Here is a 15765-nt window from a genome sequence, read left to right as displayed (position 1 = left end):
TTGGTAGATATATGAAATTAGTAGTACTTGTACATTGAGTTCCATTTTCCAAAAACAAATTAGGCATAAGAAATCATATTTCTTAATAAGTATAGGTGCACTTCTATTACATTTCATCACAGGCTGCCTTTGTCACATTTGAGTGGTTTAGAATAAATACATTTTTAAAAACCTGTTATTAGTGAGGCAAAATACAGGAGGTAATAACTAAGTAAAGAAACTGACATTGACTTCATGCTTCACTAAAGTGTCTGGATCTGTTTTTGGTACAGTTTGATCCAGTCTTCTCAAATTTTAAAAAATATTTTATTTATTTATTTGAGGGAGAGAAAGAGCGCTTACAAGTCATGGTGGGGAAGGGCTGAGGGAGAGGGAGAAGGAGATTCTCACTGAGCAAGGAGCCTATGGGGATGAAGGGCTTGATCCCAGGACCCTGAGATCGATCATGACCTGAGCTGAAGGCAGACGCTTAATTGACTGAGCCACACAGGCGCCCCAATCTTCTCAAACTTTTAAACAGTCTGATAATCTAATCACATGCTCAGATCAGTTATATAAGAATGTGGTATGGAAATTGCTAGTAGTCAGAGCAATTATAAGCTTTACTTTGGATTTGACTTCCTGATACAATTGAAAATAGCATGATTTAAACTATCGAGGATCCAGGTTATTACCTGGAGAATTCACCTATCTTCCAGGTGTCATGTAATCTGAAGGAAAAAAAATTTCTTCTTGGGAACTTGACTTATTAAGGGCAATTCTCTCCTATACCATGAAATTCTAGGGTGAAATCTGTGCATGTAGATTCCATAGATTCTATAGAAGACCTTCAAATTCTATTCAAGTTTGTAATCTCCATGCCTTGAAAATATTTTCCCTCAAATCTGACTCTATATTCTTTCAGAAGGCATAAAAAGATAAAAGGTATCCTTAAAAAAATGGCTTAGGCTGAAAAAGTACCCAGAGATACTTTACCCTCAATACACACACACACACACACACACACACACACACACACACTTTCCAGCCCTCTGACATTTCAGTGTGGAAAGACTGCAAATACCATGGAACTGGGATTAATATTTCAAGTGGTCCTGTTCAGGTATCTGGCTCTGAGACAGAGTTTGGCAAAATAGGTCCAATCCATTAAGGACATTCACAGGTCCATTGTAGATACTGTGGGTTTTTCATAATCCCTATTGTTCAGTTCAAAGTACTGTTTTTTCATGCTCAAATTTTATGCTTCCTATTTATTTCACTGTGAAATGTTCTTTCTTATGTGAAATGATGACCAAAGAAGATGCAATATTTGTTTTTATGTTCTTACTTGAAAAAAAAAACAAACAAGAAAATTGGCAATCTAACACTGGCTATCAAATTTGCTTTTGGAGAATTACCACCCAGTAGAATGCAAAACTCAGGAAATCGGTCCCCAGCATGAAGTGCACACACTCCCTTCATTCTTGCTGAATGAAAGGGAATTATCATTCTGTTTTTGTAAGCCACTCTGTAGAAAATTTTATGTTATTGCTCTGGCCATGCAGAGAGGCTCCCTCTACCTCACCTACAAATATAAGCAAGCAAACCAACAAACGACAGAATGCAAGTATAGCCTAATTATTTCTTATTTCATGGAGTACTTGAATGGTTGAAAGGCTACTGAAATACCGTATTTCTTTGTCTAATCCCATATTCCCTATAAAATTAGTGACTTTCTATCATGTAATTATATAAACCTTTTTAGTAATATTGGAAAATCGTTATTTTTTAGGTAATATATTTGAAAATGTACCAAAAAAATTTAAAATGTGAACAGATAAGTTCAAAAATCAATGAGAGCTTAACTGAATAGAACCTAAAGCAACATGATGACAATAAAGATTCACAGTAGGAAGAAAAATTTAAAGTCAGTTTCTCCAAATGACTTTTGAAGTAATTAAAGAGTCAACTAAATCTTCCACAGTATCCAATAGCTCTCTACTGCATAGTTAAATAATCGGCTTTCAATACCTGCTTCCTTTTAAAGTGGGTGGTACATGTATATTTTAGGTATTGTTTTGTAAATATCAATTTGGGACTAATAGAAAACACGACTCTCTTAAAAACTACTAAGATTTAATATAAAAAGATGAAATTAGGGGTGTCTGGGTGGCTCAGTCAGTTAAGCATCTGCCTTCTGCTCAGGTCATAATCTGGGGTCCTGGGATTAAGCCCTCTATCTGGCTCTCTGCTTACGTGTGAGCTTGCTTCTTGCTCTTCCTCTGCCACTCCCCCTGCTTGTGCTGTCTCTCTTTCTCTGTCAAATAAATAAATAAAATTTTTAAGAAAAAAATCAATTATGCTAATTTGGTTGATAATGTTTTCTAAGTTTTGTATATCCTTAATGAATATCTTATCTATCAATTGAGATAAGGATATTTTGAATGATGTGCTAAAATCTCCAATGAAAATTTTATGTACTTTTAATTTTAATTGTATATAATTTTAATGTTTCTTAGTTCTGTCAGTTTTAGGTTCTGTTACTAGACAAATGAAAAATAAATTTAAGATACTAGAGTATGACTTGGCTTCTCTGAAAACGTCAGGATGGAAAAATAAGAAATTAAAACAAAGAATTCTGATAAAGGAAATTTGGTTATCTGTCTCAGAGAACATATGACTCACTTTTCCTCATATGGTACCAAGTTCTTTGTTTTGTTTTTAACTTGATTTCGTTTCAAACCTGATTGCTCTCTAAGACTAGAAATCTAAATGTTTTCCTGAGAAAGATGCAATCCATACATAAGACAAATCCTGTGGGCCTGGAACATAAGACACCATAAAAGAAGTCAGATCTGCTTCAACAGAAAAGACTTCAAATATTTTGCAGGAGAACTAAACTTTTGTGGTGGTATTTTTATTTGCCATAAATAACAAGAACTGAAAGAGCCTAAATCAACACACATTTGGAACCATGTTGGGGAAGACATTTGAAGTTTCCAAAATGGCATTGCTGGCCAAGCTGTGGGCAGTTGGTAAGTCAGGTGTCTTGAACAAGAGTTAAAAGGAAACTAGAGATTTTGAGCTCTTAGAAGGGAGAAGAGGGTGGAAAGATGGAGAAAGTAGGAGATTTTGGGAAGGTGGTAACTGATGTTCTGGATCTTGAAGGACAAGTAGGATTGGCTGAGACGGGAAGTAGCCTTTTTTTTTTTTTTTTTTTTTTTTTTGCAAAGGAAGGATGTAAAGGTGGGAAAGTTGGGACCTGGTAAAGAAATGTGAGCAAGCTGTGCAAAGGGAACTTTCAGCTTACAGTTAAGACCTGATTGAGGCTAGACTGTCAAGGACCTTCCACAGGGTCTCCATCCTCCAGGACAGTGGTTCCAAAAGTGTATCCAAAAAGAAGCTCCCATACTTACCCTTCCTATCAATGATTTATGATATTTTTTAAAGATTTATTTATTTGAGAGAGAGAGAGAGAGAGAGAGAGAATGAGCAGAGGGAGGAGCAGAAGGAGAGAATCCCCAAGTCAACTTCCTGCTGAGTGTGGAGCTGGATCAGGGGCTCCATCCCAGGACCTCAAGATCATGAATTGAGCTGAAATCAAGAGTCAGAGGCTTAACCAACTGAGCCACCCAGGCGCCCCTCTGATATATTCTATCCAATTTTAAACTTCACATTTCATTTATAAAGAATTCTGGCATGGCCCACTGATGGAATTACATACATATCCTGTTAAGAGATCAAGACCCACAGTCGGTAAACACTGCTCTCATGAAATTCATGAACGTGTGTGAGTGGAGTAATAGAGTAGGGCTTCAGGAAAATGAACTGGACTGTTTGTAGAGGGTGACTAGAGGGGAGGAGACAGGGAAATGTAGCTTGGGTGGTTATTGTGGATACCGGGAAAAACAGTTGTTGAATTAATGAATATAAAGAGAGTAAGACCATTGCAAAACATGTTTTGAGAGGGAATTAGAGAATGATCTAAGAGCAATGAGAGGGGAAATGAAGAAATGCATGCAAGACATACATGGAAGACCAAATAAGATTTTTAAAAAATCCATCAATGTATATGTACTTATGCATGTATAAGTATTGAATTAGTTATAAATAAAATCAGAGAAACTATATGAAATACTTGCCTTAAAAACTTTTGAAGTAGTATAAGCAAATCTAAGCTACTCAAAACTAAGCTAACCAGTAATGCAATGGAAAAATTCATACTGCCTCAGGAGAAAAGGAAAGAAATATTGGTTTAGCATCTACTAAGAGCCAGGCATTAATATGTGCAGTTTCTTGCTTAATCCTCACAACCCTGTCAAACAAATATTGATGTCCTTATCCTACGAATAAGGAAACTGAGGCTCAGAGAGGTTTAGTTTTTTCTAAATCTGAAGCGTTAGAGCAAAAGCAGACATCCCGACCCAGGTGTGTCTGATTCTAAAGCTTAGGCTTTATTGGTATATTTCAATTATGAAAAAAAAATGTTACAATTATTTTTTAAAAGAATAAGGTGTATTTCATTTCAGTACACAGCACAACTTTTCAAACCAACTTGTAGGCTTAAAGAAACTCTTTATAATCTGCCTTTGACTATTTGTAGAGGAGAAACAAAGATTTATAATTTAAATGACAGGTAATCCTTCAAAAATAAATTTTTATTTAGTTTTTAAATTGCTGTGGTAGTTATAATTGGATGCAGGAGCCAAATATTCTAAAAACTTTAATTAAAAGATAATAGGAAAGCTATCTCAGGAACAGATGGGAAATTGTTCTTGTCTTTAATCATTCTCTTCTCCAACTGATTCCACATGGGGAACAAACAAATTATTTATCATATTAACACAAAATACCAACATGAGAGGTGCTAGAAACTTTACCCAGAGCTTGGATTTCAATGGAAAGGCAAGAGATTAAATGTTAAACATGGGCTAAAAACTGAAGTAGCAATTTCAAGGGAAAAAAATGAATAGCAAAAGGCAAATTGTAATTAACTGCTCAAATTTTTATTAATATCTTAATGTCAGGTCATTTTCAAGTTGGATGCTTTAGGAACTAAGGAAAATATCATGTTCTTTTTGAGAAATGAAGAACTTTGCCTTTTATTTTGTAAAATGTCTTCATGTATCTAACTTTTTTTTAAAAAAATATTTTATTTATTCATGAGAGACACACAGAGAGAGAGGCAGAGACACAGGCAGAGGGAGAAGCAGGCTCCATGCAGGGAGCCCGAAACAGGACTTAATCCTGGGACCTCGGGATCATGCCCCAGGCTGAAGGCAGGTGCTAAACCGCTGAGCCACCCAGGGATCCCCTCTAACTTTTATATAGAAACTTAATTTCCTAAAGATCACATGGGCAGTTTGTTGTTTGGTTCTGGGTTCCAACGACAAACACTATGAATAACCCTTTGAAACAAACAAACAAACAAACAACAACTGAACAGTTCAGTTCCTATGGACAAGCAAAGAGATATTTTGCTTTGATGTTGGGGACACACCCCTATCTGTAGATGGTGTACCAGCTCAGGCATTTTCTTCTGGTGTAGCTGCAGAGTTTGATGAACCACCACCTACATCTTTTCTCAAAAGCAATTTTCTCAGCAATCCAGAAGACATTGGTTTCTATACCCCAGGTCCCACAGACTGAAATTAAAGCTTGGAATCTCTTACTAAATGTAGCACTAGTCATCAATTTAAATGGGGCTCCTGGGTGGCTCAGTCGGTGAAGTGTGATGACTCTTGATTTCAGCTCAGGTCGCAATCTCAAAGTCATGAGGTCAAGCCCTGAGTTGGGCTCCACCCTGGGCATGGAGCCTGCTTAAGATGCTCTCTCTCCTTCTGTCCCTACCCACCCTCCCACCTTGCATGTGCTCTCTCTTAAAGAAATAAAGAAGTATACTACCAGGATGACAAGAAACAGAAGTGCCTCAGAAGCAATTTCTAGGCACATATGCACCCCTTAGAAGCCTTTTCAGGGATAACGTGTTTCCAATGGATAAAGCTTTCTTAGATATATTACCCTTGCTATAGAGGCTTCTGGAAACATCTGATCTTCCAAATTTGGATAGCTCTAAGGCGAGACATATCAAATGTTCTATTGGTAATAAATCTCCCTCAGAATTTCCATTGTTTTGACAGTCCTGTCTGCTGATTTGGGTGTGAGGAAACTCATGGGGTGGCTGATTTACAAAATTAATTGAATGGTGCTAAACTTTTAGTCAATCAGGACACACATATCAATTTTAGATTAATCTTAAAAGACGTTTATCCTTGTAGGATATCACTGTGATTGTGCATACAGCTCAAAAGAATCATAATTTGCTGTATCCAGACCTTTGAGGGGGAAATTCTTTGTATTTTTGACATGCATACACTGTCATGCATTATTTATCTTACATATAAGATTAAGTATAAGTAATTACAAATGCATCTAATTTTTTCTATAACTCCATCTGAACTTTTAGAAATCGTTAAAGAAAAATATTTCTGTCCTTTGTTAAAGATGGTAAGGAAGACTTTATTCACCCAGTGGTTGCAATGGGGTTTTACAGCAGGGGAGAGAGTTGGGCCTCCATTTTGAAAACAAGGAAAGTGGGAATTGACAGCCAAGGAACAGGGCTAGTGTTGGAACAATGGAAATTCTGAGGGAGATTTATTACCAATAGAACATTTGATATGTCTCACTTTAGAGCTATCCAAATTCGGAAGATCAGATGTTTCTAGAAGCCTCTATAGCAAGGGTAATATATCTAAGAAAGCTTTATCCATTGGAAACATATCATCCCTGAAAAGGCTTCTAAGGGGCTCATATGTGCCTAGAAATTGCTGCTGAGGCACTTCTGTTTCTTGTCATCCTGGTAGTATACTTCTTCATTTATTTCTTTAAGAGAGAGAGAGAGAGAGGGCACATGCAAAGTGGGAGAGTGGGTAGGGACAGAAGGAGAGAGAGAATCTTAAGCAGGCTCCATGCCCAGGGTGGAGCCCAACTTGGGGCTCGATCTCATGACCATTATTGGAGGGAATTTTTCTTTTTTTTTAAGATTTTATTTTTACATATCCATTCATGAGAGACACACACAGAGAGAGGCAGAGACACTGGCGGAGGGAGAAGCAGGCTCCTTGCGGAGAGCCTGTTGGGGGGACTCATTCCAAGGTCCCCGGGCTCAAGACCAAGACTCTCAACCACTGAGCCACTCAGGCAACCCGGATGGAAAATTTCTAAATGGAAACATCAGGGCTACGGGGATACTGGCTAAACCGACCTGAAGGATTCTTGCAGAAGGCAGGCCAGGGGGAGCAGAGGTCAAGGGTACAGGGATGTGGAGTTGGATCCATGGGCGGAGGAGGTTTCCCCTTAAACAGCCCCAGCAGGATTCTTGCTAAAACTGGAGTCTAGGTAAAACTGGAGCTAGGTAAGGACTGAGCTCAAGTTCTGCTCCTCCAGGAGAAGAGGACTCAAAGGAGCCTCACTGGGCTTTGCACAAGGCTTTGTCAAGCTACATTTAAAAATAATCACCTGGAAGGAAAACCTGACCGGAACACAAAGCTCATTAAATAGTCCCCTCTCAGCACAACGTGGAGACAGGGGCCACCCTCACTGCAGCTGGGCCACCGCTCACAAGGACAGCGCCTGAATGCCTGCGGGCACTGCAAGGGGCCACGCAAGGCCGCCCCTGGAACCAGCTCTCTTTAGAAGAAAAGCAGGAAGGAAGAGAGTTCCCCTGCGGTCAAGACTCCTGCTCGCTTTCCTCCTGCTCATGCACGAAGCCCGCGCTCAGGCCGCGGCCTCGGGGCTCAGGGGCTCCGGGGCTCCGGGGCTCGCCCCCCCCCCCACCCCGCCCCCGGGAGGCCCCGCGCCTGCGCACGTCCCCGCCTCACCGGCCGGCAGGGGGCGGGCCGCGGCTTTCCGTGCTCCGCGGCGGGGCTCCCGGGGCCCCTCTTGCCCCCGCCTTTGCCCCCAGGCTCCCGCCTGGATACGCTTCCTTAGCAACCGGTTGCCCTGGGCAACCGGAGGACGCGGGGCCGTCGGCCGGGTTTCCCGCGCGTTCCTACGCCGGCTCCCGGGGAGGCGCGGGCCGGGCCATGTCGGAGATTCTGTGCCAGTGGCTCAACCAGGAGGTGAAGGTGTCCCGGACCGTGAGTGAGTGACCCGGCCCGCGGCCCCGGGGGCGCAGAGCCCCGAGCGCGGGTGGCGAGGGCAGGTGGCGGGAAGGCGTCCCCGGCCCGCCGCCCCAGCCTCTGACCTACTGTGCGGCCCTAAGCAAGCCGAGGGGTTAGGGAGCGGAGTTTGCCGGACCCCGCGGTGCGGTCCTCACAGTATTCCCTTCCCACCTTAGAAGCGTGGTCTTGGCGGGATGAGCCCTGGGGGGTTATGCTCTATGTTGGCAAATTGGACTCCAATAATAAAAAAAAAAATTAAAAAAAAAAAAAGCATGGTGGGTTTGCAGGCCAAGGAGCTCTGAAGCCTTAAAGCCAGCTAGGGCACGACTGGGTATGCGGCCAGGGACGAATTCCAGCACCTTCTGCGGGGGGGTGGGGGGTGGGGGTGGGGAGGGTCTTTCCTGCAGCATAAAATAGATTGGATCGTACTTTCCCTACCTAACGACCTTGGAGGGGGAGGGGGAGCAAGTTAATGCAGAGTAGGTTAACATTTACCAATTGTAGCAGTTGTAGCTCAGAATTTACAAACATTAGCTATTTCCGACCACTCTTGACTCTTGGCTAAAGCTGACCTTTAGTCCCTAATCCGATTTTATCCCAGCCGTGAAGTAGCCATCCGAAGTTTCCGACTCCCACAACCGCAGGGGCAATTGTACGTGCTGGCGATTCCTAGGACAGCCAAGTGATTCCAACAGAGCACTCTCCTCCAGCTCCGCTTCTTTCTGTGGTTTCTTGAGCACTTCGTTTTCCAGCTGGTATGGTTTTTGCTCAAGGCAAGAGGTTTTTCAGCCCAAATCATTTCAGTCTGTTTTCGCAGAAGCACCCTTGCATAATGCCAAGTTGCTACCAGAAGGACAATAGTGCCAACCCGACCTCAGGTCAACCGTGGATTTGCTAGACCAGTCGTGTTTCTGAAGCAGCAAGATGTTCATTCATTATCAGCATTACGCTCTTTATTGTTGGAGCACCTCCAGTTGCATTTCCTGAGGCATAAACCCTAGACTCTTTGCCAAACCATACTCCACACGCTCCCTGGGAACCGCCATATATTCTTTCATATAATTCTATGATCATCCCATTTTGTCCCTGTTTCTCACCTAAAATATCCCGATCAGCGTTTCAGCACGATGTTTAGCATTTCTTTAATTCCTTTTTTTAAAAATTCCTTTTTTACCATAGTAGCCAAAGTGCAATATAATTTTAAGTTATGCTCTTCCAAAGAAAAACAGTTACAGATTGCTGAGTTTAATTTGGTTCATTTACTTGATTAGCAATACCCACACCCTTTGGTCAAGTCCCTAAGACTCTATTGCATATTGAAACACTTTTGAAAAAAGTAAATAAAATTAATAAGAAACATAACACCAGTACTATGCCATTATAATTGTAATAGTTGTAATTATAATTTTAACCAGTCTTTTGGAATTCGGGTTTTGAGAGGAAGTATTAACTCTTTCTGTAAAGATTGAAAGACTGGAGACATTTTAAGTATGAATTTTAACGACATAAACTATGAATGGAGAATTCCCATGTCTGCTTCCCTGAAGCTGTTAGCAGAGATGGCTGCAATATTCTGCATCCCATTCATTTGGAATACATATTTATTTCTTGACCCTACCAGCTTACTGGAGTTGGAAGAGATAGTCCCTGATGTAACCATATCCATATTGTGAAAGGCCTTTCAGGTTATAGGAAACACACTCAAATGTGTTTGGAAACAAGCAAGGATCTGTGTTCCTGAGGAAGCACACAGCCAATTGTTGATTCTGGTCATTAGCTAAGACATTTTGTGGTGTGTAGTGGAAGGCTTGGAATGGCTTATAGGAACTATCGTGGAAGGACTGTAAGTGACTACAACCTCTAGAGAATGATCTTGGGCAATTTATTTACCTAAATTTCATGATACTCAAAATGGGAGTAATCATAATAGTTCATTGAGTTGTGTCAAGATTAAATGAGATAATAAATGTAAAGCATTTAGAATAATGCTTCGTACATAATAAATGCTAAACCTCAGTTTTCAGAAACTGTCATACTACAATAAAATCACCAATATATCAGGATATTTGAACAAGGATGTTTATTGCTACATGAATTGTAAGGACAAAATCAAAAAATGGAAAACAATCTGAATATCTTTCAATAGTGGCATACTTGGATAAATGATGCTGTATTCATGCCGTGGATTGTTATGCAGTTATTAGAAAGAATGAGTTAATGCTATAACTTTTGACCTACAGGATATTCATGTTCTTTGTCAAGTAAAAAATAAAAGTTATAGTTTATTGTGATTAGTATAATTCCATTTTTGTACCAACTAGGAAATACAGATACACATACACTCAGACACAAAAACACATTGATCTATCTGTTTATATTAGTACAGAGAAATATGTGAAGGGTCATATACTGGACTATTGACATATACATGAATCTTCATATTGTTTGTTTTTGTAAGCATAGGGAAAAGTGAAAAAGGATATAAACTAGTGTATTGATATTGATTACTTTGGGTAAGGAGAGGATTGCTGGCTTTTCTTTATACATTGGTGCTGCTTGGCTTGTTGCTTGTATTGCCTTCCTAATTTGAAAGGAAAATTCAACATAGGATTGCAAATAGAAAATCAAAAAAGATCAAACTTCATATGACAAAACAGGAGAAAAGGATGCTTACCATCTTTTAATTGAAATTAGTAAGCATCTTATAATGAAGTATTAGGGAGGATTACATAAGAATTATTTTCTTAGATGAATTTTGTAGATGAAAAATAGTAAATAATAATAAATAAAAAATTTTATTAGACACTTAGGCACTTATACTAGTGCTAAGCCCTTTATGGGTTTTTATTTGTTTGTTTTTGAATTCTAAAAAAAGGCCCTAGAGGCATTGTCCTAGCTGTAAAGATTAGTAAAAGAAGCTGACATGCTTGGTTATTTGTTCAGGCTCACAACACTAGTGGATCCTAGAGCTAGAATTTGACTTATGCTCTTAGGCACCATGTTGTATACTGCAATTTATAGTGAGGGAATATATTTTTTTAAAAACTCAACTCTCTCAATTGTATTCATCTGAGCTCATTTTATAAGGATTACTGTTTAGTTTGAAGTTATAAGAAGTGCACAAATTCAACCACCCAGGCATGTTGTAACCTAATTCCTAGATGGTAAATGGCAAAGATGGATTTATTGGTGTTTGTCTCAAAATGGTTCAGTCCTGTACTGCTTGCTAGGACGAAGAAAACAATGAGAATGCTAGGTGAGTGCATTTACACTGTCTTGATGAGGCCGAATAATTGTTCAGTCATTGGCAAGGCAGCTAAAGCCGATTGATTTCTGCATTATTCTGAACAGTAGTAGTCAATTTGGATAAAGCATGCTATATTGAATTTCATGTTGCCTGGACTATCCTGAATATCAGCAGTAAAGAAAATAAATTCCAATGATCCTCAATTGAGAACCATCTCCCTCCACTTAATGAGGTTTCTGGGAGTCACCCGAGAGTTGATTAGTCTCAACATATGAAGATTCAAAGCTTTGTTAGCAAAGCTAAGGATCTCCAGTGAGTTTAATTTAACTAGACCATATCTTCTAGAGAATAATGCTTATTAGATGTATATGATAATGTCTTAGAATACAAAAAGTTGCTCAACACAAAATTACATCTGAAATTCAAGCAGTTTTTTTCAAGTAGTTGTTTCTATAATGAAAAATAAGTAATAAAGACTAATGTTACTAAAAGATTTGTTGTAAAATTCTTCAGGAACTCCTAGTTATTTTCAGAAATAAGAATTGCTTCTGTTTTATGAACCTCCTTAATGAGTTTACTACATAAGGAAACTAGCTTTGGAATGTCATAACTGAACATTCTCCTAAGTGAGTGGAAACTTGTATTCTCTGTGTTGTCCAGATCAGATCTTTTGTAAACATGGGTATATACAAGATAGTCCATATTCTTTTGGATCCTGGATTAGGATATATTGAAAATTGTAAGTATTGAAAATTGTAAGTTGTTTCAATGATCTCAGGGTCCTGGAATCCAGCCCCACATCAGGACCCACTGCTCAATGGGGAGTCTGCTTCTCCCTCTCCCTCTGCTGCTCCCCTTGCTTGTACTCTTTTGCTTGCTCTCTCTCTGGCAAATAAATTAAGAAAATATTTTAAAAATAATCCTAAACGTTGTTATCAATAGTGACAGAGGTGTAATAAAGAGAAAATTGGATTTGGGACAGTTACATTTCTCTATCAATTTTGTAGCATCTGAAATATAAATAATTCTCTCTAGGTCCGCATTTCATGCCCAGAGAAGTAAGAATAATAATGGTTCTACTTCCAGTTATGGAGTAAATGAGTCATGGGATGAAAGGTACACCATAGGGAAAATAGTCAATAGAATTTAATAGTGTTGTGTGGTGACAGATGGTAACTATACTTGGGATGAGTACAGCGTAAGATACAGAGTTGTCAGATCATTATGTTGTGCACCTGAAACTAATGTAACATTGTGTGTCAACTATACTTCAGTTGAAAAATGGTAAAAAAAAATTCTTTATATTTGGGAGGATATGAAATGAGATTGGAAATGGAAAACACCTACCACAATGCCTAACATCTATACTAGATCTAGATACTCAATAAATATTATTTCAACATTTTTTCTGCCTCTTATTTAGGATAATGACTACTATCATGCCTATCCTGTAAGAGGCATGTTGTAGCTACTTGTTTATTACATGAGAGTATACCAGTGAGGCAAAAGTAAAGTATTATTTTAGGTTGAATCTTATGAATTTGTTCATCTTGAGAAGGTCACCCTGGGTAATTTGATCCTCATCTTTGTGATTTCAGAAGTTCTGTTTTATTACTTTGAGCAGTTTTTTAGAAATTGTTTCATACTAACTGAGATTACATTTTGATTTTATAAATCAAGGTACCAGTTTACCAGTTTATCCTGAAGAAAAAGAGCAAAATGACTTATACTGGCAATTGTACATGATGCATCATTTTGATGGGCTGATACACGCAGATGAAGATCAAATTTATAAGTCAGATTTCTCATTGATAATCAGAAATTAGACATTACCAAAATAACCTTCAAGTCAAACTAATATTTGATATGTTTTACTTCTCTGATCTAGAGATTTTATCTGTAACTGTGTTAGGTTCAGTTAAATTCTCTCCTCTTCCTCTTCCACAAGTACATGGATAAACCATATTGTCCAATGATATTTTCCAGTGCTGTTACAACTACAAAAAATTTTAAAGTTACAATATTTGTGTATTCTTCTATTATTACAGCAAATCTCTATTCTGAATAAGGTTAATTAATGTATCCAAGATTATTGTCTACCTGAAGTGTAAAGAATTTAAATAGGTAAATTGTGAGTTTTAAGAAATAATCTATGTTCTTTATTAATTTTGTCTTATAAGCAAGTTTCCATAGGTGGCTAATTTTATCCCTTTTTTTTTTTTTTTTTTTTAAAGATTTTATTCATTTACTTATTTGACAGAGAGGGCGCAAAGGAGAGCAAACACAAGCAGGGGAGCGGCAGGCAGAGGGAGAAGCAGGCTCCCCGCTGAGCAGGAAGCCCAATGTGGGGCTTGATCCTAGGACCCTGGGATCATGACCTGAACCAAAGGCAGATTGCTCAACTGACTGAGCCTCCCAGGCGCCCCTAATTATATCCTTTTATATTAAATCTCACTAGTTTTTTAGAGAGTTATATTTTCTATTTGTCCCAAATTTTAGAGACATTCTTTATTTGGGCCCTCTTGTGCACTAACTGTACTTTGTTGATTAGGTCAACATCAAACATTAACATTAGGTCAGCATCAAATTTTGTTTTGAGAAACACAACAGAGATTTTTAAATATCTTATTGGATATTTATTTTCATACAATATTTTATAATGCATTGTGGTGACCTTTTACTGGCCTGTGACCTTAACCATATCATAGACTCATAACTTTAGATATGAAAAAGAATCTTAGATATCAGTTAATTCTTTTTTGGCATATGGGGGTCACTAAATCATTTATTCAGAGGTTTGTTTAGGGTTTTACAGCTGTTTAGGTTTTACAGCTGTTTAGGTTTTACAGTGGCAACTTACCAGTAGATTCTAAGTCTGCTCACTTTTACTTCATTCCTCTATTTTTTTTTTTTAAACTTCATTCCTCTTTTAACCTAGTGTCATTAAACCACACATTTTCCTTATACTCCTTCCCTTCCCTCAGGGTCCTTAGGAAATATATTGTTTCTCATAATGCAACGGATTTTGGCATTTTCTGGCCAGCTCAGCAGCATTTTCCTTGATGAAAATTTGGCTTCCGTTGCCTAGAAATTGAGGCATCCAATCTGATAGCTGAAGGCTTTTGTGTAAATCAATGTCAAAAATGTGAAGACATGAAGTCCCAAGAAAAGAATGCCACCCAATGTTTTAACCATCAGAGAAATTTAGAACGATCTGGAGATTTTGTTTCAGATAGTAAATCTTGAGAATTATGATAGGGTCTTCAAAGAAGAGGGTTGATCATCCTCTTGTTATCCTGGAAGAAAATAAATTGTCAATGTCCTCCAGCCAGAGATCATAGGATTACACACCCGTAGTTGAATAATAAATAATACTTTACTTTTGCCTCACTGGTATACTCTCATGTAATAAACAAGTAGCTACAACATGCCTCTTATAGGATAGGCATGATAGTAGGCATTATCCTAAATAAGAGACAGAAAAAAAGTTGTCCTTATTAACTCATGTCCAACAAGAGAAAACATGCCATGGGGAATTGTGGGTCATTCAGTAAGAGGGTGTTAAAAAGGACTTAAACATCTGGGTTTGTGTTAGGTGTTTTTTGAAGAGGGTTTGAGGAAGCAGTGCTTTGCTCTGAACTGGACCATGCCAAGAAGCATAGGGAACTCTATGACTGGGTATCTTAATAAATCTTATCTAGGAAGTAGACAGAATGAGACAAAGCCATAATTGGTTAAAAAAAAAAAAAGCAGCAAACACTTATATTGACCACAATAGGGCATTTTTGGTCATTTTTGTGTTTTGGACAGTACTGTTTTGGTCTGAATACAGACATGATTACAGAGGAATTTTGTTTTTGTCTTGGTTTGTCAGGGTCACAGAGTGGCCTTGTCTGGTGTTGGTGTGCTATGAAATTGATTATGTTCAGCAGGAGAATGCCAAGGCCTAGTTGTGAGTGCTGGGCCAACTCCTGGGAACACCAAGGCCTGATGGGGCCAGGTCAGTGCCAAGCCCTCAGCAGCTGCTTTTCTTTCTCTCAAATGGAAGTAAATTTGCTTGGCTTTTCAAATGTGGTTGATAACACAGACTAGATCTTTGCTTTTCTAGTAAAAGAACAGTGAAGACCACTAAGCACAGAATCTATAGGTATACAGACCCTTATTTACGTTTCCGAAATTCAAGTATCTCTTTATTCATTTGGTGGCAAAACTTAACCAGAAATGCTGTCATGCTTTGTTTAGTCTTTATTTCTCCAATTGAAATGTTTTGCTGTAGAAATCAACTGTGTTTGATTACATACAAGTGCTTCTGGTGGGAGTATTATACCTTTTTTGGACCTGATGGGCGGGGGGGTGTCTGTATTTGAATTTAAAGAC

At 38.6% G+C, this 15765-nt stretch overlaps 1 protein-coding gene across 7 annotated transcripts in view; it reads left to right on the top strand.

The window, feature by feature from the left end:
* The first annotated feature begins 7947 nt into the window (after positions 1-7947).
* The window catches only part of SPEF2 (sperm flagellar 2), a 164243-nt gene continuing 156425 nt past the window's right edge, over positions 7948-15765 (top strand). For 4 of the 7 annotated variants that reach the window (XR_013378629.1, XM_077896239.1, XM_077896241.1 and 1 more), the window contains exon 1: positions 7950-8121. Coding sequence is in view for 5 of the 7 variants with exons in the window: in XM_077896239.1 (XP_077752365.1) it covers positions 8064-8121 (58 nt within the window). In the remaining 2 variants the exon portion in view is untranslated. Of the gene's footprint in view, positions 8122-8692; positions 8897-12423; positions 12505-15765 lie in introns of those variants that run through there. The other 3 variants (XM_077896238.1, XM_077896243.1, XM_077896242.1) reach the window with 3 other exon arrangements.

The sequence above is a fragment of the Canis aureus genome, chromosome 4 (genome assembly GCF_053574225.1).
Source record: "Canis aureus isolate CA01 chromosome 4, VMU_Caureus_v.1.0, whole genome shotgun sequence".
In the NCBI taxonomy this organism is placed as follows: domain Eukaryota; kingdom Metazoa; phylum Chordata; class Mammalia; order Carnivora; family Canidae; genus Canis; species Canis aureus.
The sequence above is the reverse complement of the archived record's forward strand: the minus strand, read 5'-3'. Positions and strand labels throughout refer to the sequence as shown.